This window comes from Zosterops lateralis (assembly GCF_965231275.1).
Source record: "Zosterops lateralis genome assembly, chromosome: 5".
In the NCBI taxonomy this organism is placed as follows: Eukaryota; Metazoa; Chordata; class Aves; order Passeriformes; family Zosteropidae; genus Zosterops; species Zosterops lateralis.
The window spans coordinates 58,219,033-58,242,373 of record NC_139766.1 but is presented as its reverse complement, the minus strand read 5'-3'; the positions used below and the strand labels follow the sequence as shown (position 1 = coordinate 58,242,373).

The 23,341-nt window shown below is 43.9% G+C and overlaps 1 protein-coding gene across 5 annotated transcripts; it reads left to right on the top strand.

The window, feature by feature from the left end:
* Positions 1 to 287: 287 nt before the first annotated feature.
* On the top strand, positions 288 to 22,197 carry KLHL8 (kelch like family member 8). Of its 5 annotated transcripts, none has more exons than XM_083861271.1 (11): positions 288 to 355; positions 1,908 to 2,097; positions 7,781 to 8,030; positions 10,949 to 11,497; positions 13,592 to 13,778; positions 14,479 to 14,622; positions 15,823 to 15,934; positions 17,562 to 17,730; positions 18,906 to 19,065; positions 20,034 to 20,235; positions 20,630 to 22,197. In XM_083861271.1, exons 3-11 carry the CDS (start codon positions 7,821 to 7,823, stop codon positions 20,751 to 20,753), a joined length of 1,857 nt encoding a protein of 618 aa, XP_083717397.1. In that variant the 5' UTR covers positions 288 to 355; positions 1,908 to 2,097; positions 7,781 to 7,820; the 3' UTR covers positions 20,754 to 22,197. The 5 variants fall into 5 exon arrangements, with proteins under 5 accessions (XP_083717397.1, XP_083717395.1, XP_083717399.1 ...); XM_083861269.1 differs by having other exon boundaries at positions 7,718 to 8,030; XM_083861273.1 differs by lacking the exon at positions 20,630 to 22,197 and adding an exon at positions 19,443 to 19,500 and having other exon boundaries at positions 7,718 to 8,030; positions 20,034 to 20,151.
* Positions 22,198 to 23,341: the final 1,144 nt, after the last annotated feature.

The window sequence follows — 23,341 nt, the reverse complement described above, 5'->3', positions numbered from 1 at the left end:
CACACGGCTGCCCCCAGACAGAGGGGAAGATTACTCCAGCGAAGACTGCACTAGCTGGGGGGGGGACAGGGTGATGATATTTCTCAGGAGCTGCTCTGCCTGCTCCTGGTTCCCGCTGAAGGTCAGCCCTTAAATGCCCCAAGACCCGGGAGAGTCTATTTTGCCCCCTACCGCCGGGGGCAGGGCCAGGGCCCCCTCCCCACGGCCATTCCGGGGGCGGGAGCGCGGGAAGCGCCGCCGGCCTCCCGCCCTGCCCCCGCCCCTCCGCGCATGCGCGCCGCGCGCCCCCTGGCGGGCGGGCGATGGGCGCTCCGCCGGACCCGCGGCGGCGGCGGCGGCAGCAGCGGCAGCGCAGGTGAGAGCGGGGCGGGCTCCGGGCGGGCTAACCCCGGGGCTAACCCCGGCTCCGGCCCCACGCCTCCCCTTCCCCCGCGGCCAGAGGGCTCCGTCCCACTCCGCGCCCTTCCCGCGCCGTCCCGCGCCCTCGTACCGCGTTCTTGCCGCCATGGCGGCTCCCCGCCCTTATGTAAGGCGCCCCTGCCCCGGGCTGCGCTCAGGTGTCCCGGGCGGGCACGGCGGGGCGGGCTCCCCCTGCTCCCACCCCCGGGTACCCCCGGAGCCCTTCCCGGGAGGGCCGCGGGGCCGGCCCGGCTCCCTCCTGGCCGGGATGGCGGGCGGTGTGCGGGGATTGCGGTGGGCTCGGTGCGGGTGGTCACCGGGCCGGGCTGTGCTCGGGGGGAGCGGAGGCGGCGCCGGGCCCGGCCCGGCATCGGGGCTTGTGCTGCCCAGGGACCCGCAGAGAGAGCCCGGCAGCCCCACCGGCCGAGAAAGAGATAAATGTTAATTAAAAATTAACCGAGCCGGCATTCCACGCTTTTCAGGGTGGTCCATGCAGCGACCACAGCCAAAGGTGGTGCCTGAGCCAGCTCTAAGCATCGGCATCTTCTAAAGGCTAACGAGTAGTCACTCAGCTTACCCCAAAACAAATACTTGTGTTAAAAAAAACCAGCATGAAATTGCCCGTTGCTGCTGGAGAGAGCTTCCTAGCTTCTCCTTCCTTCTCAAATAAATAAGAATTTAAGATGCCACAGCTCCCCCAGCTCTTGAAAGTGCCTGCTTGGCTTTCCTTCCTCATTTGCTGGGTTGGTTTCCCCCTTCCCATCTCCACTCCTGGCAATCGCTTACCGGCCACTGGGAAGTGTATCTGTGTTTCCTCCTTTCCCTAAGTCATTCCTATATATCCCACACTTGTAAAAGTTACAAAGCTCGGAGATACCTGGCTTTCTGTGATTTCTGTGTTGGTTGCAAAAGCTTCTGCAAGGATGATCAAGAAACAAATCACACCGTAGAGAAGTACCACAACAAGTAAAATAGCTCATCAAGTGTTGCTAAATTAAAACCACAACAGAAGTGTCTCCTATGTCCTTGCTGGAGGTTAAGCTGCAAAATGTTCAGCCACCTTCAAGCAATGTGGTCTGAGGTTTTTGAGTTAATTTGGGCTGAGTCCCCTGTAATCTCTTTGCAAACTCTCGTGCTGTCAAAGAAGTGTGACTGTGTTGTTGCAAGGTGAGGTTGTGCCTGGGGTTTCTGTGCAGTGTGCTCTTGACCTAATTTATTTTATTAATTGTCAGTAGGATGTCAGTAGCTTGGCATCCAGTTTTCTAGCTGGCCGTTCCTTCGTAAAGGCAAATGTAATCAGTGTGATCACACGAGGACAGGATCATTGTGTAATGACTGCCAGTAATTTGATGCAAGGCAGCACAGCACCGCATTACCCAGTGCTTTAGTTCTTCCCCAGCAGGTTTCAGCAAACAGATTTTGTAATAATCATTTCCTGCAATGGTTGTAGCATCTTGGGTTGTGAAGCCTTTTTGTCTTGTATTAACTCTGCCACCTCTTGATTTCAGATTTTGAAGGAGCCTTGCAGGGACAAAAGGAAAGTGATACTGCTTTATGGGTTGAGCTGTTTGTCTTGTGGATCTCAGCTCTAAATAAAAGAATGTGATGATGGTTGGCAGCTAAGGCAGAGAGTCCTGGGAGGAAGGGACTGGTGTGTGCATGGGAAGCTTTGTTTGGCTGCAGTTCTGGAATGCTCTGGTGGGTACCATGCCTTGATTTACATGCCCAAGATAAAGGAAGCTGCCAAATGACTTAGAAATAATTTTACTCTCTGTTAATACTTCCTGGGAATGGCTGGACTAAATGCTACTGTGGAGACTATTTAACTATTGTTATTTTTAATATTGTCTATCCGAGAAGACAGTAGTGCCTCTCCTTGTTAAGGGACTGTTCTGTGTTCTTGTGAATGTAGTAGGCTAGTTAAATGTTTGTAGCCATCCATCAGCACTTCACTGTGCTCCCACTGCACTGTTTTTCAGTGGTTTTTATTTTATGTTCTACTTTTTGAGTCTTCCCAAGTTTATGTTGCATAAATAAACCACGCCTTAGTTACCCCTGTATCTGCAAAGCAGAGTCCTGTTTTGCTGTTATGTGACTTTTGAGGGATTTTGCTGGTTGTTCTGAAGTAAAAGCAAACGAAGCATAAATAAATCATGGCAAAATAGGTTTTTGTTTGTTTTTATGATGCAGAATTGAACAAAATTGTCAACCTGTCATTCTGTAAATCCCAGGAGACGAGTGGCCTTTCTGATGTTTCATGGAAACTGGGATTAAACCTCAGTAGAACTTCACTGAGCATCAAATCAAAGGGAGCTGGGAAGGAGCTGTCTCAAAACAGCATGAAAGGGCTGCCAGGAAGGATTATTTCCAAAATGAAATTTTATCTGGCTATGCTTTTCATGCTCCACAAAATAACTTTTCTGTTGCATTTTTCCAAGGAAGAGCAGTCCTCATTCACAGCTTATGTGTCTGCAGCACGGATGGGGTTTTCATTATACAAACAGATGAGAGATGCTGCCAGCTGTACCTGTTTCACTGTTGCTGAGATACCTGTGTGACAGATAACACACAACAATAATGTCCTTTTTTGCTGCAAAGAACCTTGGAAATGCTGAACAGATTTAAAATTGTATATTAGTGTTGTCTAAGAAACTTTTCTATGCGTTTCTACAAAAGCAATCCTGGTGGTTTTAAACAAGCTTAACCAGTTAGATGGGTAGTTTCTGACTCTTTTTTTCTTTCTGTTAAATAACTTTTGCTGGAAAGTGCTGTAGGTTTATGGTTGTAATACAGTGTGTAGTCTGAATGTTCCCATGTTTTCCAGCCTTGTCTAATTTGACCTAATTAGTGTGGGCATCTGAACAGTTTTGCATAAAATTTCCACATCATCTTTAATAGAACTAAAGAGAGGGAGGAATGGGAGAGAACTGAGGATTTTCTACACTATTCTGTCTATCAGTTTTTTCCCCCCATGTTCCTTCTTGGTCATGTGTCTGTAACCAGACTGAGCAGTAAAACAGCTGCTGGCACAGTCCCTGCCAAAGCTGCTGCTTGTCTGCAGTTTGCACTGCAGCTGCCTCCTGCCCTTCCCACTTCTCTCCCTCTGTGTCTTCCTTAGCTCTGCCAGCTGTCCTTTCTCCAAACATTCAGGTTTTCTTAGCACAACACAAGACAACAGCTCCAATTGCTCCTTTTGCTCTGGATTAAACTGGATAAGATCTTGTTGCTGCCTCTGCTGTTCTGATCTTGTGGGCAGCAGTGAGAGCATTTCATTATCCACAGAGACTCACCAGGCTCTGTGTTACACAAGTTAGTTTTACATAGCCACATGTACAAAGGCAAACTTCTTGTCTCCTTCAATTAAAAGGCCTTTTTGTTTCCTGAGGGAGGCTGACCACCCTTCTTTGAACAGATCATAATGTGATTTTAGTTCATCTTGGGGGTAGGTAGTCAAAATTACATACAAGATACTTGGGGAAACTTCATCTGTATCTTTATTTCTCCTGCACTTCTGCCACCTTTTTTCCAGCTTCAGTACCACTGATCGTAAGGAGTGTTTGATTTACAGTTATCGTAATACCTCTTACCTGAACACTGCCTATTTTTGTTACAGTGGCAATCATGGTTTTGTCTGTTTTCTATATCACTGAACTGTCTTCCTTCCATGTGTCAGAGAAAGAATAAGGGTGATCCTTTCTTTCTGGGACACACAGCCTCCTGAGGTTCTCCAAGGGGAAAGGAGGCTGTGTACTCCAGTGTCTAGATTGGCTTGTCGGCCAGGATTCCTAGGATTTAATTTCATAATGGGAGAAAACAGAGCAATGTTATTCATGTCCTACCACTGCCTATTGTCTTCAATTTCTTTTTGCCTCAAAATGGAGGTATGTTGTCTCTACTGAACAGAAGTACTCAATGTGACTTGAGAAATTTTACACTTTATTCCGATTAAGATTTAGCTAGAATGTCTGAGTCAAAATCACGTCACTTTGAGATGTTACTGAATTCAGATGTTATCTGAATTAGAGCAGTTGTAAGATAGCCTGTTTGTGCTCTGACCTCCTATCCTTTCTTGCTTTTATAAGTTTGAGGAATAGCTGGGAGGAGATCCTCAGTGCCTTGCCTGAGGGCCAGCACTGATAACCAGAGCACAGACTTTGGGGTCTGGAACAGTGGCACTCTCGAGAACAGCAGACATCATCAGTATTTCTAAATATTTAACTTGAACAAGGAAATTGCTGACTGGCTCTCAGCAAAGGATGATGAGCTGTAAACACGCGTGGGGTTTGTTTGTTTGGTTTCCTTTTATTCAGACAGGTCCTTCTTCATGGACATGTGAAAGTGTCAAGTAACTGTTTACAAGGAATGATAGATGATGTTATGAATCATTTAGTTTCCTTAGAGGCCTCACTTGCTGTGATGGTCACTTTATGCCCTTAATGTTGTCAGAATATTAGACTGGAAGACTTAATTGCCAAGGTGAAAAAGGGAACATGTTATTGAAGTTCTGAATGGCAGTGGCAGTGTTTTGTTCTAGAGAGGAAAGATTCTGTGTGTGTGTGGCATTCACACAGGACTAAACTAACCTCAAGTAGTTGGATGTTATTGTTGATTTACTGTTAATTTGAGGGAGTAAATTTGTAATGACTCTTCTCTTAGTTTGTGGAGTTGAAATATACTGACCCTCATGAATGTGGAGTGATCTTCACATTTTCAGAACTAGTATCTTGAGTCAAGTGCTACTAAAATTAATTTCTTTTTCATTTAAAATCTGAGAACTGAGAAGGCTTATGGCTAAAGATAACCCCAAGCCAGTATTTTCTGCAAATGAAACATGACTACAGCTGGTACTTTCTATAACAGATGATGATTTGTTTGAAGACTCAAACTGTGAGATGCTGTAATTAAGACCAGTGGAGGATTTGGGGATAGCTGTCTAAAATGATTTGCATGACCTAGGTGTATGACAGGAACAAGATGCTCCTGAATTGATGACTTGGGAGAAGAATAAAAATCTACCTGCCACCAAGTCTCATCAGAAGAAAGCTGAAGTGTGTCACTCTATTGCTGTCTGAATATTTCTGAAGGTTATATTACGCATGTTAATTTTTAACAAGTTGCAGAGACTTTTCCTTACCTGAGGAACAATAATTGACTTGTTCTCATGTTCCCATACACATACTTGATATCACAATACTGGGCACTCCCTCATAGATGTGATTTTCTTATCTATGGCTGTGTGCCCAAATAATGCCATTGGTCTCCTCTGGTATCATTTCTAGTTTCTTCCCCTACAATACCACGTGAGTACTCAGTATGTATCAAATATATAAATGCAAGTATGCACTCAGCTTCTTTTCTTACAGGCAAAAGCTCAGAACATCTCCAAGATCTTTATTTGCTATAAGCATGAGATATGGATGAAGAGCATTGCTTAAAAGCAGTTATGTCTGGCTTTTGTATTATTTCTTAGTTCATTTGTAGCATAAAAAATTCACCCCAACAGCACAGATACTTTCTTAAGACTCATGGGTTTTATGTTGCTGTTTACAATGGCATATCCAGAATAGGTGAAATGTACACATCAGCCCTTTTTACCTCGAGACACAGAATAGATGAGGAAAGTCTGTGTGCAGCTGCAGTTAAAGCAGGAAGATAAATGTAGCATATGTGTCAGATGGAAAAACCTTATGACTTGGGAGCTGTGAACTCTCATTTAGCAGTCAGTGGCAGTTCTGTCTGAAAGCAGTGTCTCTACTCGCTGTAGCAGTGGTTGGGTGTGAGTGAGTGAGCAGGGACTGGCAAAGTGAGTGTCAGTCAAAGACCAAAATAAGCATGAATTCTCTACAAGTGTAGGCTAGAGATGCTATATCTTACCTACATTATCATGTGAATGGATGACACATGATGCCTTTCAACATCCCTGTACAGCATTTCAACATCAGTTTTTTCCCTCTTGCTTGTCTATGTTAATTTTTATAACCTCAGGAGATTGTGTCTGAAGCTCAGTGTCAGCTTCAGATCTCAGTGACCTCTTTGAAGGGTGTGCTAAACATGAGCACAGTCATGGAGGATTAATTTAAGAACCAAAATATCATGAACTAGAAAAATATCTTAGTAATTTGTCAAATCTGGCATAATGAAGCTAAGTTTTCAGCAGAGAAAGGTATTCATTGCTATAAACTGTATAAAGATCCCATGATCCAGAATGTCTTTGAGCTAGTTTGTAGTTTTGGAAAAATTAAGTTCTTTCTCTTACATATCTTTTAAAGGAAGAAAACTTACCTTGCTTAAAGCATCACAGGCAAATATTCCCTGTTTTATCCCACTTGAACCTGCCTGGCCCAGTGCAGGCACCAACTCTGCCACTACACAGGATGTGGAGCTGGCAGCAGCCCTGTGACCTGCAGCAGGAACAAGTACAGTTGCCTCAGGTCACTTCCTTCTTTTTCTCCAGTACTGGTACATGAGGAGCTGTAAATTCAGTAAGAGGCGTGGACACTTTCAAAATCTCCCAAGGGAAAATTGGTTCTGCTCCCAGACATATGACTTAAATTTTTATTGCAGAAGAATTTTTTTGTTTTTTGACCAGTCTGTGTCCTCCAACACTAGACTCCATGAGCAGAAATCCCTGAATTATAGCAGTCATCAACTCTTAGCATAGAATGAAGAATGAATGCATCATAAATTAACTAAAAAACCAAGAAACCAAAGGTAGTCACTGTAAGAGAAACATGTTTCTATGTATAATCTGGAGTACCTTCCAGCACTTTAAAGGTGGCTTATGAAAAACAGGAGGAGCTACTTTGTGGCACCTATGGCAGGTGGCCATGGGACAAATGGGAACAGTTCCAATGAAAATAGGAGAGATTTAGATTAGACATTAGGAAGAAGTTCTTTGCTGTGAGAGTGGTGAGATGCTGGAAAATGTCCAGAGAAGCTGTAGATGCCCCATCCCTGGAAGTGTTCAAGGCCAGGCCAAATGGGACTCTGAGCAACCTGGTCTAATGGAAGGTTGGCACTGTATAATCTTCAAGGTCCTTTCCAACCCAAACAATTCTATGCTTCTAAGGTACATGTATGCCTTTTTTTTTTTTTTTCATGTCTTTATCAAGATGTGTGGACATATCAAGAAGTGTGGACAACAAGTTCATAAATAATGGCTTTTCCTAAAGGTACCTACATAGGGGTCTTAGCTGTGGGTCTCTTTTTTTTTGTCCCTTCTCCTCTCACCTTCCCCAAATTTTTGTAACATAATCAAAGTGAAAGTACTAGCATTACCTAATGTCTTACTTTCTTTTTTGTCTTTGTTTTTAAACAGGAAGATGAAAAGAACTGAATTTTAGGACATAATTCCTGAATGGGCTGGATTTTATCTTGGCAGGAGTTTTTGAAGATTGATGCAGTGAGAGAAGAAACAGCCAATGGCTTCAGAATCCATGGTCCCCGAGCAGGCAAAACAACATCTGGGAAAGGGAAAAAGGCGGCAGCAGCAGCAGCAGCAACCTCGGCCTTCCACCAGTGATGGGGATGAGGATGTCTTCGTGTTTGAGGCAAATGAGGCTTGGAAGGATTTTCACAGCTCTCTTCTTCACTTCTTTGAAGCTGGAGAGCTCTGTGATGTTACACTGAAGGTGATACTTGTCACATATCCATTGCATGTATCAGTCTGAAGATGATTAAGCTGCAGGATAAGTGTGTTGGGAGGTGGCTGTGAATATTGGCAGGGCTGTGGAAGCCACAGAATACCTCTTGCATCTGAGGCATCTCTGGATATACTCATATTTTTTTTCCTTATTTAGGAAGTTTACAGCTGAAATTTAAACACTTAAAATATTGACAATCTGAGAGAGGCAGTATATGACTTTGACCTCATCCAGCTTGCCTTCTAAGCAAGTTCCCATAGTTGGTCACTAATTACTGTGCAATTCCAGCTCCTTATAGCCTCTTTGTTCTCAATATACTTTCATCCCCAATTTTACCTCTATGTCTGTATTTTGTGGTTTTTTGCTAGATTCTTCTCATCAAACAGCATTTCTGGCACAAATCTAATTTCCAGCATTCTTCAAAGAAAGGAAGAAAAAAACCACCCTGACAGTTGTGTTCTACAGCAGATCAAAGAGTAAAAGAAGAGAAGGAGAAAGCAAATTTTATGATTCTTGCATAGCATTGCTTTAATGCATTATTTGTAACTCAGCTGTATATTACTTATATCCTGATCACAGTAAGTTTGTATTTAGCACAGAAGTGGGTGCAGCACCTTTGAATATTAAGTATTAGCTAAACAACTTATTAGTGCAAAATAGTTATTTAAGGAATAGTGATGCAGCACAGTTCCTAAACCAAGAACAAATGACAGGTGCTTTTAGAAGTTGTTAGCCTGCTACTTTGACTGTTAGATATGAACAAGGAAAATCCTTGACAGATGTTTGTCCCTGGTGTTACCAACCTTCCTCATCCCTTTTCTTGTTGACCTCATTCTTACCTTTCTTCCTTTCCACCTGCCCTTGCAAAAAAAAGGGCAGAAAGTCTTACTTTATAAATTTAGTTAAATGCATATTCCTGCTAGGGAAACTTGCCTTAGAAAAAAACATTTTACTGTTTAACTTCCTCTAAGTTAGGCTTGTATTAATGTTCATGTGTGTGATCTGTGTGGAGCTGTTTGGGTAGTTTAAGACTATTAGATGGCATGGCTTGGCTTCCAGTGAAGGCTAGAGCAACCCATGGACATCGTACTGTATGGCTTCCTAAATCAGGGATTTCCAAGTAACTGCTAACTATGTACTTGAATTAGGATTTTCAGGGGGGCTTGATTTTTCTTCCTGTAGTGCTCAGGCCTCATGTTTTAAGAATAATCAGATCTCTACTGAACTTTCTGCTTTTGTGTGTGACCTGAGTTAGGGAGCAGTTCTGGTGTTGCTGTCATCAGACCAATTATTGTTTTAACTTCTGGTCGTTAAAATATGATAGATAGTAACTGGAGGGGAACTCAAAATAGCAAGAAGATGCTAGATAACTGGTGGAAGTGTCCCTGCCCATGGCAGGGGGTGGAATGAGATGACCTTTAAGGTCCCTTCCAACCCAAACCAATTTAAAATAAAGCAGATTTCGGTAACATAGTAAAGCCACTTAATTAAAAAAAAAGGTTTAATTAGAGAGTGGGATAATGGGCAGAATAAAAGTGTCTGAAGGCGAGAATGGCCTGGGAGCTCTCTCTGATACAGCAGACCACTGTAGCATCTTCCTCTATCACTACTGTAGTTAGTTGGAGTGCTGATGCTGTAAGAGTGATAAGCCGTGGGAGCACACAGGAAGACTCCCTCTGCTCCAAAGAGTTAAATTCTGGAATTTCACCTACTCTCCTGCTGCTATCATATGAACAGTCTGAGAAGGCTGCTAGAAGGTGGAGAGTAGCAGATGAATACCATCTGCTTTTCTCCTGGTGGTTTGCTTTTTGTTCATTTGGTAAGTCTGAATTGTTCCTTCTGGGGTGATCTGAAATAATCACACTGAACCATCCATCTTTTCCTCTTTTTTAAAATCTGTATTCTCTTCCTTGTGTGTTTGCTTTCTGTGCTCAACTCTCTGCTCACCAGGTGGGTTATACTTGTGTTGATCATACTCTAAAAAAGTAAAGCAGTTGAGTATGGTATCAGAGCTAGAAAAAAATCCAAATTATCCTTTATAATGTAGTATCTTTTCACTTTTTTAAGTGCACAGCAGCTCTCTGTAACACCTTCATCGGAAAATGAACATGTAATTTGAGTCCATCAGGGAAATTGGTTGCTTATGTCAGCCAGCCATCCCTTTATGTTAGTGCAGAGAGAAAAAGGCTGTAAGAAAGCACTCCCGGAACACAGATAAACAGTGGATTGTTCATTTACCTTCAATACTTAGATTGTTTTTTAGTGTGGAATTCTAGAATTTTGTACATGAAATGTACATTTTCTGATCAGAATTTTGAGAAATACCTTTTCTTTATGGGGAGTACACTGTCTTTTGTGGGTAAGCATTCTAAAAGTATTGAAGTGATTGGAAACTTCATAACCCCTGAAATAGCTGTTATTCTTATGTTTTTACATCAATTTGCTTCTATAAATATCAATTCCTTTACAGTGGTAAAAGTCCAGAAATCTAAATTAAGTTGTCTAAAAATGCCTCTTTCTAATTTCACCCCCTTAAAGTCTCTGAGTACATATAAAAACAAGTGTCTAGCAGTCTCCTCCTGTCTCCAAGGTGAATCTGGAATATTTCTGAGGATGCTTCTAAGGCTTTTAAAGACAAGCAAGTTCAGTGCATCAGTGCTGTTGCTTCCTTGTGTTAATGGCTTTGCTCTACTCTCATGGCCAAGCTGCAACTTAGAATTCCTTAGGATACTTGGATGTAATGCCAGAAGTACAGGACAAATGGGGCTAATTTGTGTGGACAAAACACAGACAAAACACATGGAGTCCAGAATTCTGATTTCAGCTTCACTGTTCCTGTATTCACAGGCAAAGCTGACATTCCAGTAAAACACTGGGTTTTTGGTTTTTTTTCTTTCCTCTTTCAGGTTGGTTCCAAGCTGATCTCCTGCCACAAACTGGTGCTGGCTTGCGTGATCCCGTACTTCCGAGCCATGTTTCTGTCGGAGATGGCGGAGGCCAAGCAGAAGGTGATCGAGATCCGGGACTTTGACGGCGATGCCATCGAGGACCTGGTGAAGTTCGCGTACTCCTCGCGGCTCACGCTGACGGTGGACAACGTGCAGCCCCTGCTGTATGCCGCCTGCATCCTGCAGGTGGAACTGGTGGCAAAGGCCTGCTGTGAGTACATGAAGCTGCACTTCCACCCCTCCAACTGCCTGGCAGTCAGGGCCTTCGCCGAGAGCCACAACCGCATCGACCTGATGGACATGGCCGATCAGTTTGCCTGTGAGCATTTCGCGGAAGTGATGGAGTGCGAGGACTTCGTGAGCGTGTCGCCACAGCACCTCCATAAACTCCTGTCCTCCAGTGACCTCAACATTGAAAATGAAAAGCAGGTTTACAATGCTGCTATCAAGTGGCTGCTGGCCAATCCACAGCATCATGCTGCGTGGCTGGATGAGATCCTTGCACAGGTAGGGCAGACTGAGGCACCAAGTGCCTGTCTCATCGCTGGTTTAGTTGTGTACTCAGCTCTTCGTACTTGGGTAGATCTCAAGGTGAAAAGTGTTCTTAGCTTTTGGCCCCTCATTTTGTATTCAGGGTTGGGAGTTGACAGTGGATGTAAGTTAGAGTTCTTAAGTATAAGGGAGAAGTGATATTCTCCTGTTCCTGTAGACAGAAGAGTACTCACTTTGTGCTCGTGGCTGGGAGGTGGGGAACCAACAAAAAGCAACATCTGTGGTTGAGCAGAAATGTTTTGTACTGACACAAAACAGGGAGAATATAAAGCCATCACTTCACTTAGCTTGCCACTCCTACAGCCTGATATGCTCACTGCACTTTCTGTTATGTATTTCTACTTAAGAAAGGAGGCAAAGCTCTTGAGTTTTCTTACATGGCTAGGAAGAGAAACTCAGAGAGGTGTGTCACATCAAGTTGTGTCACAGTATTTGAGACAGGTGTGGAGAGCCTGTACTGGGAAGGATTTGCATGCCATGTGCTGCAAAACATTCCATGTGTCTCATCAGGTGATTTGCTGTGCAGTTTTAGTTGTCACTAAACTCCAATTTGATTATATTGCATTTGGCTGAATTGATAATATTGGCATTATGTAAATAAGGAGAGGTCCACTGAGATGCTGCTGTCTTCATGAGTAACTTTTCACATTTCCTAGGAAAAGATCACAATGGTCTATTAGCTGTCTTCCAGAAACCTTCAGTTTTGTCTAGACTACCATGGGGTTCTTGGTACAAAAACCCCTTCTTTATTATGCTAAACTTAGCCTTACAGGCAATATAATTAAAGATTTTTTAAAAGAAATTTATATTTATTGCTCAATTGTGCTAGCAGATGAGATTACCAATTTTATTCTGGTGATGGAAACCAGACACCAGATTCAAGCAAAGAAAAAGTAAACCCCTTCTTGTAAATAAGAGTTATTTGCCAGAGCATATGGAGTCATCAGTTGACTTGGACACTGCTGCTGGCAGAAAACATGCCTGGGTTTCCAGTCAGTGATTATCCATGTCATATTCAGCCGTATGGGTTTCACTGTTAAAATGAGGTTCTGAATTTAACAGCTTGGAGTTCTTACCACATAAACTAACTTTAGGGGCCTGTCAGCAGGGCTACAGTGGTGCTTTAAAGTAGCCTCAAATAAGCTGGGTCAAAATAAAGGAAGAAGTGGGACTGAAAGCAAGGAGGTGAGGAAGAGCGAGTGACAGGGACACTTGTCAGTGCTGTAACAGCCCCATCCTGCTGCTCTGAGAAGCTTTGGAGCTACTGGACTTCTGCACCATTGCTGTTGAGCCAGCTGAGAGCTGATTGACTGTGTTGACTCCAAACCTTAGGAAGTCAGGTGGAGATTTGCTTCGGTTCCCCCCACTAACATCTGTCCCACCTTTGCTTTTGATTGTACTTTGTATTCTGCACTGTTTGACTTACAAAGGAGGATGAAAGGTTTGCTGACATAGACAGCAGGAAGGATTCAGAGAAGGAAACAATTAGCTCTCAATATTTATTACTTCTTTTTAGGCTTGAAGTCTGTCGAGTCTGCCTTAGAGAAAGGTGTTACTGCACTAGCAGTACCTCCTTCATGGACACTTGGTTCATGGTGACTAAGTGTTTCCTTTTTGACTTGCCACCCCAAGAAAAGGAACCATTTTAGCACGAGCCCTCTTACACTGGCACCTAGCAGTGAGCTGGAGATTCATACCCAACAGCAGACTAACCTGATAAAGCCCTGGTAAAGCCACAGGTGCTGCCTGCATCACAACAGGCAGGTGTGCATGCAGCACGGGCAGCAGCTTCTCTCCTTCCTCAGCACAGCCTGGGCCAAGGGACACTTCTCCACTGTGGCTGAAATGCCAATGGTTGTAGCAAACATTACCACCGAAAAGAACTGTTGATGTTGCTGTTGTCTGGAGGAACTCTGAAAGCTGCTCTCCTCAGTGAGGAGCGTGGGGCTGCCGGCTGGCTCCGGGGCTGCCGGCTGTGCATGCGCAGCGCTGCATGGTGACACTCAGCACTTCAGCCACTGTCTCCAACTGTGTTCATTTCTGTGTCAGGTACGGCTGCCTCTCTTGCCCATTTGTTTCCTTATGGGTGTTGTGGCAAAGGAAGAGATTGTCAAGCAGAATCTAAAATGTAGGGATTTGCTGGATGAAGCAAGGAACTACCACCTTCACCTGAGCAGCAGGGCAGTGCCTGACTTTGAGTACTCCATTCGCACAACACCAAGGAAGCAGACTGCTGGTAATTAAATGTGTGTCTGGTTGCCCAGTAGGGAGTGATGTGGAGAAAAGGCAGCACATCTGTGCAGGTGTCTTGATATCAGGCAGGTATAGCTTGATATCGAGGGCTGTTCATGACTTAATGCAAAATTGGGTGAAGCCATTATGTACCTCGCTGGTATTTCGGTGATGTGCTGCATTTTCCTAGCAGAACTTTAGCAGTCATTTTCTTTCTTTAAAGCATTAATAATTTATCCTGATTGGCTCTATCTGTATTAAACTCAGAGCTGTTTTGTATGTTATGACCAGGCAATCTGTTCAAAGCTGTACTGAAAACAGTGGACAGTTATCTTTTGGTGTTGAAGGTTGAGTTAACTTCTGGAGATTAACCTACACCAAAAGTGAGTGATGAATGTTGACCGCAGATCGTAATTTCTACATCATTGTATTTAACAAACAATGGGTTTATCTCCTTAAGCCAAATCACAAAAAGCATATTTAAAATATGCATTGTTTTTACAAGAGCATAGATAGCTGATTGCCATAGCAGCATGTCAAGCAAAGGCCAAAATCCAGTATCCAGTTATGAAGGGCAATGACTGTGCTCCTTGAAGTGAAATACAAGTTCCCCTGAACTGTGTAATTTTCAGTTTGCTCTGCTATACAGCTGTTTCTGCCCATCCTCCTGCTGGTTCTCTGGAAACCTGTTTTGTGTTCTGCAGGTGTGCTGTTCTGTGTCGGCGGCAGAGGTGGATCGGGTGACCCCTTCCGTAGCATCGAGTGTTACTCCATCAGTAGGAACAGCTGGTTCTTCGGCCCCGAAATGAACAGCAGGAGGAGGCACGTGGGTGTGATCTCCGTGGGAGGTCAGTAACCCTATTCAAGCAACCCCAGGCAAAAGGCACTTGTTTGCTCCTTTTGCTGAGTTGGTACTTTTACTAGCAGTACAAGAAGTAAACTAATTGCTTGATTGTTGGATAGTCTTCAGTTTAGTAAAGTTTCTCCCCCATAAAGGAGTGTTTGGTCCTGAGCCAGTCTGAGATTGTGCATATGGAAAAGACATTACTGGGAACTGACAGAGTTGGGCTGTTCAGACTTGGGAAGGTTCCATGGAGATCCTGTTGTGGCTTTTCTGTACTTTAAAGGGAGCTTACCAGAAAGATGAAGACAGGCTTTTTAGTGGGGCCTGTTGTAACAGGACAAGAGGTAGTGGTTTTAAACTAAAAGAGGGTAGATTTAGACTCGATATGAAGCATATCTATTTTTTATGGTGAGGTTGGTAAAAAGCTGGAACAGGTTGCCCAGACAGGTGGTAGATGTCACATCTCTGGAAGTGTTCAAGGTCAGACTGGATGGTGCTCTGAGCAACCTGAAAATGAGAATGTCCCTGTTCATTGCAGAGGGGCTGGACTAGATGGCCTTTAATGGTTTCTCCCAGCCCAACTGAACTGTATGTAGCCTCTTGCCTTAAGTAATTTACTTTTTAAATTTACCTTAAGGTGATATACTTTTTAAAAATTCATTATAAGGAAATGGCCTTAAACAGCAGTCACCCAGAATTTGCTAGTACTCATACTGGCTCCCTTCCTACTTAAATATATCCTGGAAAGTTACCAAGACCATAACTCTTCCAAGAGCAGACTTAGCTTTATTTTTGGGTCTCCATCTTCTGAAAACAGGTCTGTGCAGTCCAGAGCAGCTTAGCACCAAAAAATGCAGCTTTCTCTTGTATGTGGCAGCCTCTCTGTTGCTGCAGCAGAACAGAGATAATTTTTCTACATAGAAAATCTGGAGGGACTGGTACATATGTCCAAACTGTGATTTGACCTCTACTACTTTAATTATGGGAAGACTTTTTTGTCTACATAATCTCAAGCTTTGTGTAAAAGTTCACATTAGAACAGATTCCTGGTTGGGTACAGCATATAAAATGCTGATATTGAAAACATTTTAAAACTTTAACCTTTATTTGACCTCTTTGTCTCCACATAGGCAGGGATATTATATAAATGAAAACTGAAATGTTGCCAAGCAGTCTCTGTATCAAAAGATGTCTGTGTGTTCAGGTAAAGTCTACGCAGTAGGTGGACATGATGGAAATGAACACTTAGGAAGCATGGAAGTATTTGATCCTCTCACAAACAAGTGGATGATGAAGGCATCAATGAACACAAAGAGGTATATGTGTCCCACGCTCCAAGTCCTACTCTGTGATGTGCCATTTCTTGCTGATGCTGAAAAACATTCTGTCTGTCCTGCTTTTATCCGGGGGGGTTCAAACTGTTCTATTTCTAGGAATTTCTTTCCCCTGTTTTGGAGCTTTGTGCTCTGAATGTACTACCCTTCTGTCCTTTTTTTGGAGGAGCTTATTTCTGGACCAGGGTCCTCTGTTACTCCAGCTATGCTTGCATTACATACTTTCTGGTGTGCCCAGTAAACAACTTGGAACTGATGAACTGGTTCTGTGGGGCTTTTGCTCTTTTTAAGAATGAGCAAGATAACTGCAAGCATGGCATGAAAAGTGAAATACTTCATGGTTAAAATAAAAAAATGTGAAATACTACACCAGGAAACAAATAGCTGCCTATGTTTTTCACACAAAAGACCTGAAGCACACAATCTGAAAGTCAGATTGAGGACTTTTTTTGCCTTGACATTTAAGATTCTTTTAAGGAGTTACTAGGCTCACAGATCTGCTGTAATTTTTTTGTTTCTGCTGTTACTTAAATCAGTGTCCCTAATTCTGCATTCCATTTTGTTGTTTGTTGTTTTTCAAAGTATCATGTATGAGTGGGAGTGAGATATCAAGTATGGCTTAAGTCCAAAAGCTATTTGTAGCTGTGACCTAATTAAAGTAGAAGACCCAGACTTATAGAAGTGGCTGGCTCTGCTTCCTCCCTCCTTCCAACACCCCAGGGCAGAATCTCAGCCCTAGATTTCTGTGACGTTTATTGCTGAGTACTGGGGTAAATGAAAGGGCTGCTCTGCCTTGGCTACCTCCCAGCTCCACTCCTCCCATTCACTGAGGTCTTGGAGCACTTAGTGGAGAAAAAAACCTGCCGCCATTAAGTGGTGTCTGTGTTATCTGCTGAGGCAATTTAAGATAAGGCCATGATGTTGCCACAATGTTTGTTCTGTAGAAAGATTGTGCCTCCCTTGCTACTGCCTCTGTATCTCTGAACCTGCCCTCTTTAGTGAGACAAGAATATTGTCAGTAACATAGTAAATCACCTCTCGTGGTGGTTAAAGCAGAAACGTAATGCTCACGTTCTAGACCATACTTTTAATCTTATAGTACTGATTGTACTCTCATATTCGTAGATTTAGTAGAAACAAATCTGGCAACCCTTTTAAAACTTAATTAAAAAACACTAGAATGAAAGAAACCGCAATTAAATCTTGCTAGAGTTCAGCTATTTAAAACCAGCACAGGTTTGCCTTTTAATGTTACTATCATCCCCAGTCATTCTCAAATGGTAGCAGCCATTTATACCAATGCAGTTAAAACCAGCAGGTTTTGGTTCCTCTTCAGATTTAATAAAATAGAGGCATCATATCTAAATACAATGTCATGTATCCAAGTCTGTGAGCAGAGGACTTGGCCTTAGAGTTGACATTCAGTCAAAAGCACACAGAGGTGTGCAGAGGGCCAGCAACATGATTTACTATAAACACCACTTTTAAAATTTCCATTGCTCTTTCCCCCCCGGTTTGAGGCAGGTGCCATTCCTGTACCATGGCACTTGCTTTGTGTCCCCCTCTGGTGAAGGCCTCGCACTGAGGTGTCACTGCTGTGGTTCCCCAGGAGAGGCATCGCCCTGGCGTCCCTGGGGGGCCCCATTTACGCCATCGGGGGCCTGGATGACAACACGTGCTTCAGCGACGCCGAGCGCTACGACATCGACTCCGACCGCTGGAGCACCGTGGCCTCCATGAACACGCCCCGCGGAGGCGTCGGCTCCGTGGCCCTGGTGGTGAGTCCTGCTTCCTCCCGGGCTGGGCCAGTGTAGAGGTGTCTTGTCTCTGCCTGGGCCAGCCCTGACACCTCGACAGTGAAGGGCACGGCTCGGTAGTAGGGTGAACCTCACCGACCCCTGTGAGTTCTTTCCTGCTTGAAGGAGTGGAGTGACGACGGCAGGAAAAAAGAGGGAGGCTGTTCTGGGTTAACTGCTGGCTTTATTCATCAGGGTATCTGCCCCAGCAGACACCCCTCAGCAGAAGCAGCAGGGGGGAAAAGTGAGAGAGAAAAAGCAGGAAACCGCCCCCCCCTCCCCCAATGTAACACCTTTTATTGGGGGGAGGAACTCAGGGATGGGTTTCACTGGGGACAAATCAGGGGCCAAGGGGGTATGGCTCTCCAGGTAAATGACATACATAGTAACAAATCAATAACTCGGGTGGGGAGACAGCTGAAGTCTTGTCCAATCACTTGGGGTCCTTACTGGAACTTTCCAGACTTTTGGGAGAGACCCCAAAGTGACAGACAAGACCCAGGGGCTGGATAACTTATGATTGACATAGAACTGGGGTTGGGGTGAAACCAATGAGGGTGGAACATGGGTGACGTGGGGCAAACCATTATAACTTATAAAAATGAACTTAATACAAGGAACAAATACATACATAAAACTGATAAAACCAGAACCACACCAGGCCAGCTGGGGAGCCCTGCTGTTCACAGCTGCATTCACAAAATGCAGCTGGTGGGTCCGAGCACCTCTGGTCATCAAAGTCCTGTGCAAAAAGTGAGCATATTTAGGGTAATACGCATAGCAAATTGAGCTGCTCCAACAGTATTTGAGGTTCTGGGAAGAGTACCCTGTGTATGACACAGATAGTTGTGTCCTTCTTGCTTCCTGTCTTGTTCAGCTGACTGGTTTGTCATGGTCACTATGTTTAAACGTACCAAATGCATGCTCTACTTTAATCCCTCTGGGATTAAGTCAGCTGTGAAAAACAGCTGCAACACTACAAAACTGTTGCACTTCTTTTGTTGGAAGAGATAGCATTTATGTTAGGTAATTAAATATGTTGCTGGAATTCTTCAATGAAAGTGGATATATCACATTTTCCTATAATTATAACAGCTTATGAAAAGCTGAGTAAAGGCAACTACATCACAAATAACCTTTGTACAACTGTATTCCAGAACCATGTTTACGCTGTGGGTGGCAATGATGGTGTAGCATCTCTTTCCAGTGTGGAGAAATACGATCCCCACTTGGATAAGTGGATAGAAGTGAAAGAGATGGGTCAGCGAAGGGCTGGGAACGGTGTCAGCGAGCTCCACGGCTGCTTGTATGTTGTGGGTGAGTAAGGATGTGGCATTTTGTAGTTCTGCTGCTGCCAAGTGCTGGGCTTTGGAAGAGGCTGTTGTTGCTAGAGGAACCGGGAACAGATAGAGCTGACCTGTACTTGGTGTTCTTGGGAAGGAGAAGAATGCAAGCACAACCAGGGCACGCTTAAATGAAGGTACGTTAGCAAGGAAATGAAAAGCAGCTCCGAATCCACATTTCAGGAGGGCTGATCTGTTCAGGCCAATATGTCTGTTTTAGAAAATCCTCTCAAGATTCACTACTCTTGAGTTTCCTTTTAGGAAATGATTCTTAAGTTCACATGCTTTCAAAGCACTCCAGTTGTGTTCTGAGTGTAGACAACAGTAGCTTTTTTTGCACTTATTCCACAGCTTCTTGCTTGTGTGCTACCTTGTATTTACCTGCTTTCCTGAGAGAGGAAGATGCCAGGTACGTGTGCCACAGTGATAGTTTAAAAAGCTCTGACTTGTATATTATCATAAGTGTTTAAATAGGTTTTGAACAAAATGTTCCTCTGACAGTTTCCTCAGCAAGGGGAATGCATCACTGAGTCTTATAGGAAATTTTTTTTCCCTACTCAAATATTTGCCAATGCTGTAATTTGAGAACACTGCTAGAGTGTGTTTTGCATAAAGTAAAATAAGTTTAAGATTGACACCATCCTTTTGCTTTCTCCTCCAAATGGAAAGCTGTTTCATTATAAGTATGATGAACTCAGGGAGAAAAACAGTAACGTTAGAATCATTGCAACTTGAGTAGAAGAAAATTATTGCTCTGGGTGATGCTTGTGCAGTGAGAAGAGTGTGAGCTGTTAGATCAATATTTAGGAGCTTGTCAAGTTCTGGTAAAGAGAGCTGGACAGGACCCCCTGAAGGCTGAGAATGATCTGATAGTGCCAGTCTTGGATGGATATCCCCTGCACCAGGAGTACCAAAAGCTGACCCTGTGCTGGTTGTTTGCAGGTGGCTTTGATGACAACTCGCCTCTGAGCTCGGTGGAGAGGTTTGACCCACGCTGTAACAAATGGGAATACGTGGCAGAGCTCACAACTCCAAGGGGTGGTGTTGGCATAGCAACACTGATGGGGAAAATTTTTGCAGTTGGAGGTCATAATGGCAACGTGTACCTGAATACAGTGGAAGCATTTGATCCCATAGTGAACAGGTAATTTCAAATGTTTTGTTTGTCCTAATAAGACAAGGAAATCTGCCTGTGTGAAAACACAGCAGCATAGAGACAGTGTGCAGGAGGAGCCTAGCTTTTGTTTCCTGCTAATAATTCAGTAATATCCATGACTATCAGTGCAGGACTGCTGCTTATATCACTAGGGCAGTCTTGTAAACATTTAAACATCTCCTCTGCTCCTCTCTATCTCTTGTTATCACTCTTTCATTCAGTAACAATCTACATTCTTCTGCTTGTTTCAGTCTGATTTTGCACTAAATGGGGTGCATTTCTGTGCAGAGTGAACAGCTAGGCATTGGAATAGAATTTCAGGCACAGAAAATACTTCCAGGATGCTCAGAAATGGCAGGAACCTTTTTCCTTTCTCCCGTAGGTGGGAGCTCGTGGGCTCGGTGTCACACTGCAGGGCAGGGGCAGGTGTGGCCGTGTGCTCCTGTCTCAGCAGCCAGATCCGGGATGTGGGCCAAGGATCCAGCAACGTTGTGGACTGCATGTGAGCTCTGCTCCCTCCTCCAAATTCCAAAGGAATGCTACAAGGGAGTCACCATGGAGCTTCTGCACACTGTGTTTTGTGTGGTTGGTTAAGGAATAAATCCAGGACATTTTCTTTGTGAAAATGGTATCTCTGCAATTGTAAAGCTTTTGGTGGCTTTCTATCAATAGTGATGCAGAAAAGCCTGTGAAGACATGGAATAAAAGTGTGACTCACAGGAACAAACCTGCCAAGAACTGCAATCATCCCATTTTTGAGAAGGTGTAATTTCAGAATCATTTGAGGAGCTGTTGCAAGGACTCAATATTGAACTGTCAATCAGGCGTGTGGTGAGGAGAGCAACAGCAGCTACTGCTGCTGAGCCTCCCCCAACAGCTCTGCTACATGTTCTCTGGAGGGCTCGAGTGCCATTTCATTTAACTTATTTTCTGGAATGGAGTCTTAAATGTTCCCCAATTGTACAAGAGCTTTGTAACAGAAGGTGTCTCAAGTTTTAGAAGTAATGACATCCCTGATGTACCCTGAGATAACTGAGGCAGAGAAGTTCACTGCTCACCTCTCAAGGCAGTGCTGGCAGCAGTGGAAATCGCAGGAATTCTGTCTGAATACTCATTCAAAGTATTTTCTCGAGCTAATAAACTTGTTAAGAATATGGAAAGATTCTTGACCTCAGTTTCCACTGGAATACTTCCATAAAATTTGTAGTTATTACCCCCCTCTCCAAAGGAGAGTTTCTGTTGAGAGGTCCTTCCTGAAGTAATCAGTGTAATTTGTCCTGTTTTGAGATGATAGTGTGTGAAAATGTAGGCTTCAGTGGTGTTTGAATCACCATTTTTATACAAAATGGAAATGCATAATAAAATTTGTGGTATTCTGTAAAATTTTTTAAGTGCAACTCTAAAAGACTTGACTGATTTCAGTATCCAGTAGCAACTCTGGTAACATTCTCGAGTTACTTGCTCTTTTAAGGGAGTAGATAAATAACCTCAAAACCTTAAATGAACCAAAGAGAGTCAGCAAGAAAGATAATTGGGAATAAACCAGTACTTCCATCAAAAGCTAAGATAGCAGCGTGACAGCCCTGCATACAAAGCCGTCTTGTTACGCCCTTGCAAACCCTGAATCCTGAGTAAAGTCCTGCTGGAAAGACTGCAGATTCCTGTTCCTGCATCAACTTGAACAGACCAACAACTGACAATCCTTTGTGACCAAAGTTTCACAATTACCAGGTTGTTCCAAATGCCCAGGGAGAGCAGCAAACTTCTCTGTATTCAGGACTGGGGAGAGGCAGGACAGCAGGAGTGAGGAGGCACAGTTGTGGTTTTTTGCTGAGTTACCATCCTTTGGCTTTCCTGCCCAAAATGGCTTTGCACTTTGGTAGCACCCAGGGACAGAGTGAACAGTACTGTAAATAATGAAGCATTGCAATAAAACATTTCTACTTCAAAGCACGTTTGTTATATGTCTGGAGCACACTGGTGCTGGGAAACATTACAGCATTTAGTATTTTTGGGTTTCTGCAGTGAAGATTTCTCAACAGGAAGCTTCTGTTAGCAGAAGCATTACTGTCAGGAGCTGCACCACCCCACTGCCATCCTCAAAAGGATATGGTTACCCTTATTACTCTTGACCTGACCCTGAGGGGTGGAAAGGAATGATAAAGGTTCCCTCTCTGGGACCAAATGGATGTCCTGGCTAAAAAAACCCTGACTTTTCTACCAAATGGCCCTGACTGTGAAACCAGGTAGCCGGGCAGTGCAGGTTGCCAGCTGATCCATTTCTCCTCCTGGTGGGAAAGTGTGGCACCCGTGGGTGCGGCCTCTGGGTGACTGACGGGCCTGCACCACACTGACCACAGCACCTGCCGGGCCCCAAAGGGGAAGTGTTCAGCAGGAAAATCAGGTTACAGCGAAAGCTCTGTGGTTCTCTGCCGTGGGGGAAGAGCTGGCAGTCACACGGTACTGGCTCTGAACAGGATCCTAAAACAGGCATCTCATTTGTATTTCAATGCACAGCCCCGCCCCAACACTCATGTTCAGGGCTCTGCAGGTGTATCCCTAAGGACTGGGGAGAAAACTGCAGAGCAGCTTTACAAGGAACAACCCTGTTCCCAGAAAAGAGGTGTCACACACTGTTAATCTTGGATGGCACCACAGATAAATATATTTTGTACAGAACTGGTTTTAGAATTGCTATTGCTGGAAATGTGCTGATGACGACAAAGTAGAACAAGAAATAAAAATACAGGATTACTGTGGTGACAAACTGCAGTGACCTACCTGCACATAAAGCTGTTGTGATTTAACACCTGTCCTGGCAAGGGGACAGGGATGACAAAGGAATATCCCCCCCACTCCACACTACAGAACAGACCAGCCACACACTGGTAGGAGGCCCTACCCCCACACCTTATTTATTTATGTTCAAAGGGGATTGTGGTCCATTTGGTTGTACTCTTCCCAGCTTCAAATACTATTTAATACTACTTTTTCCCAATGGAATCTCATTCCCAGTAGAGCCATGCTGGCAGAACAACTCTTTGGATTCAACATCCTGCTAAAATATTCGGCTAAGAACAGAAAATTTTAGAAG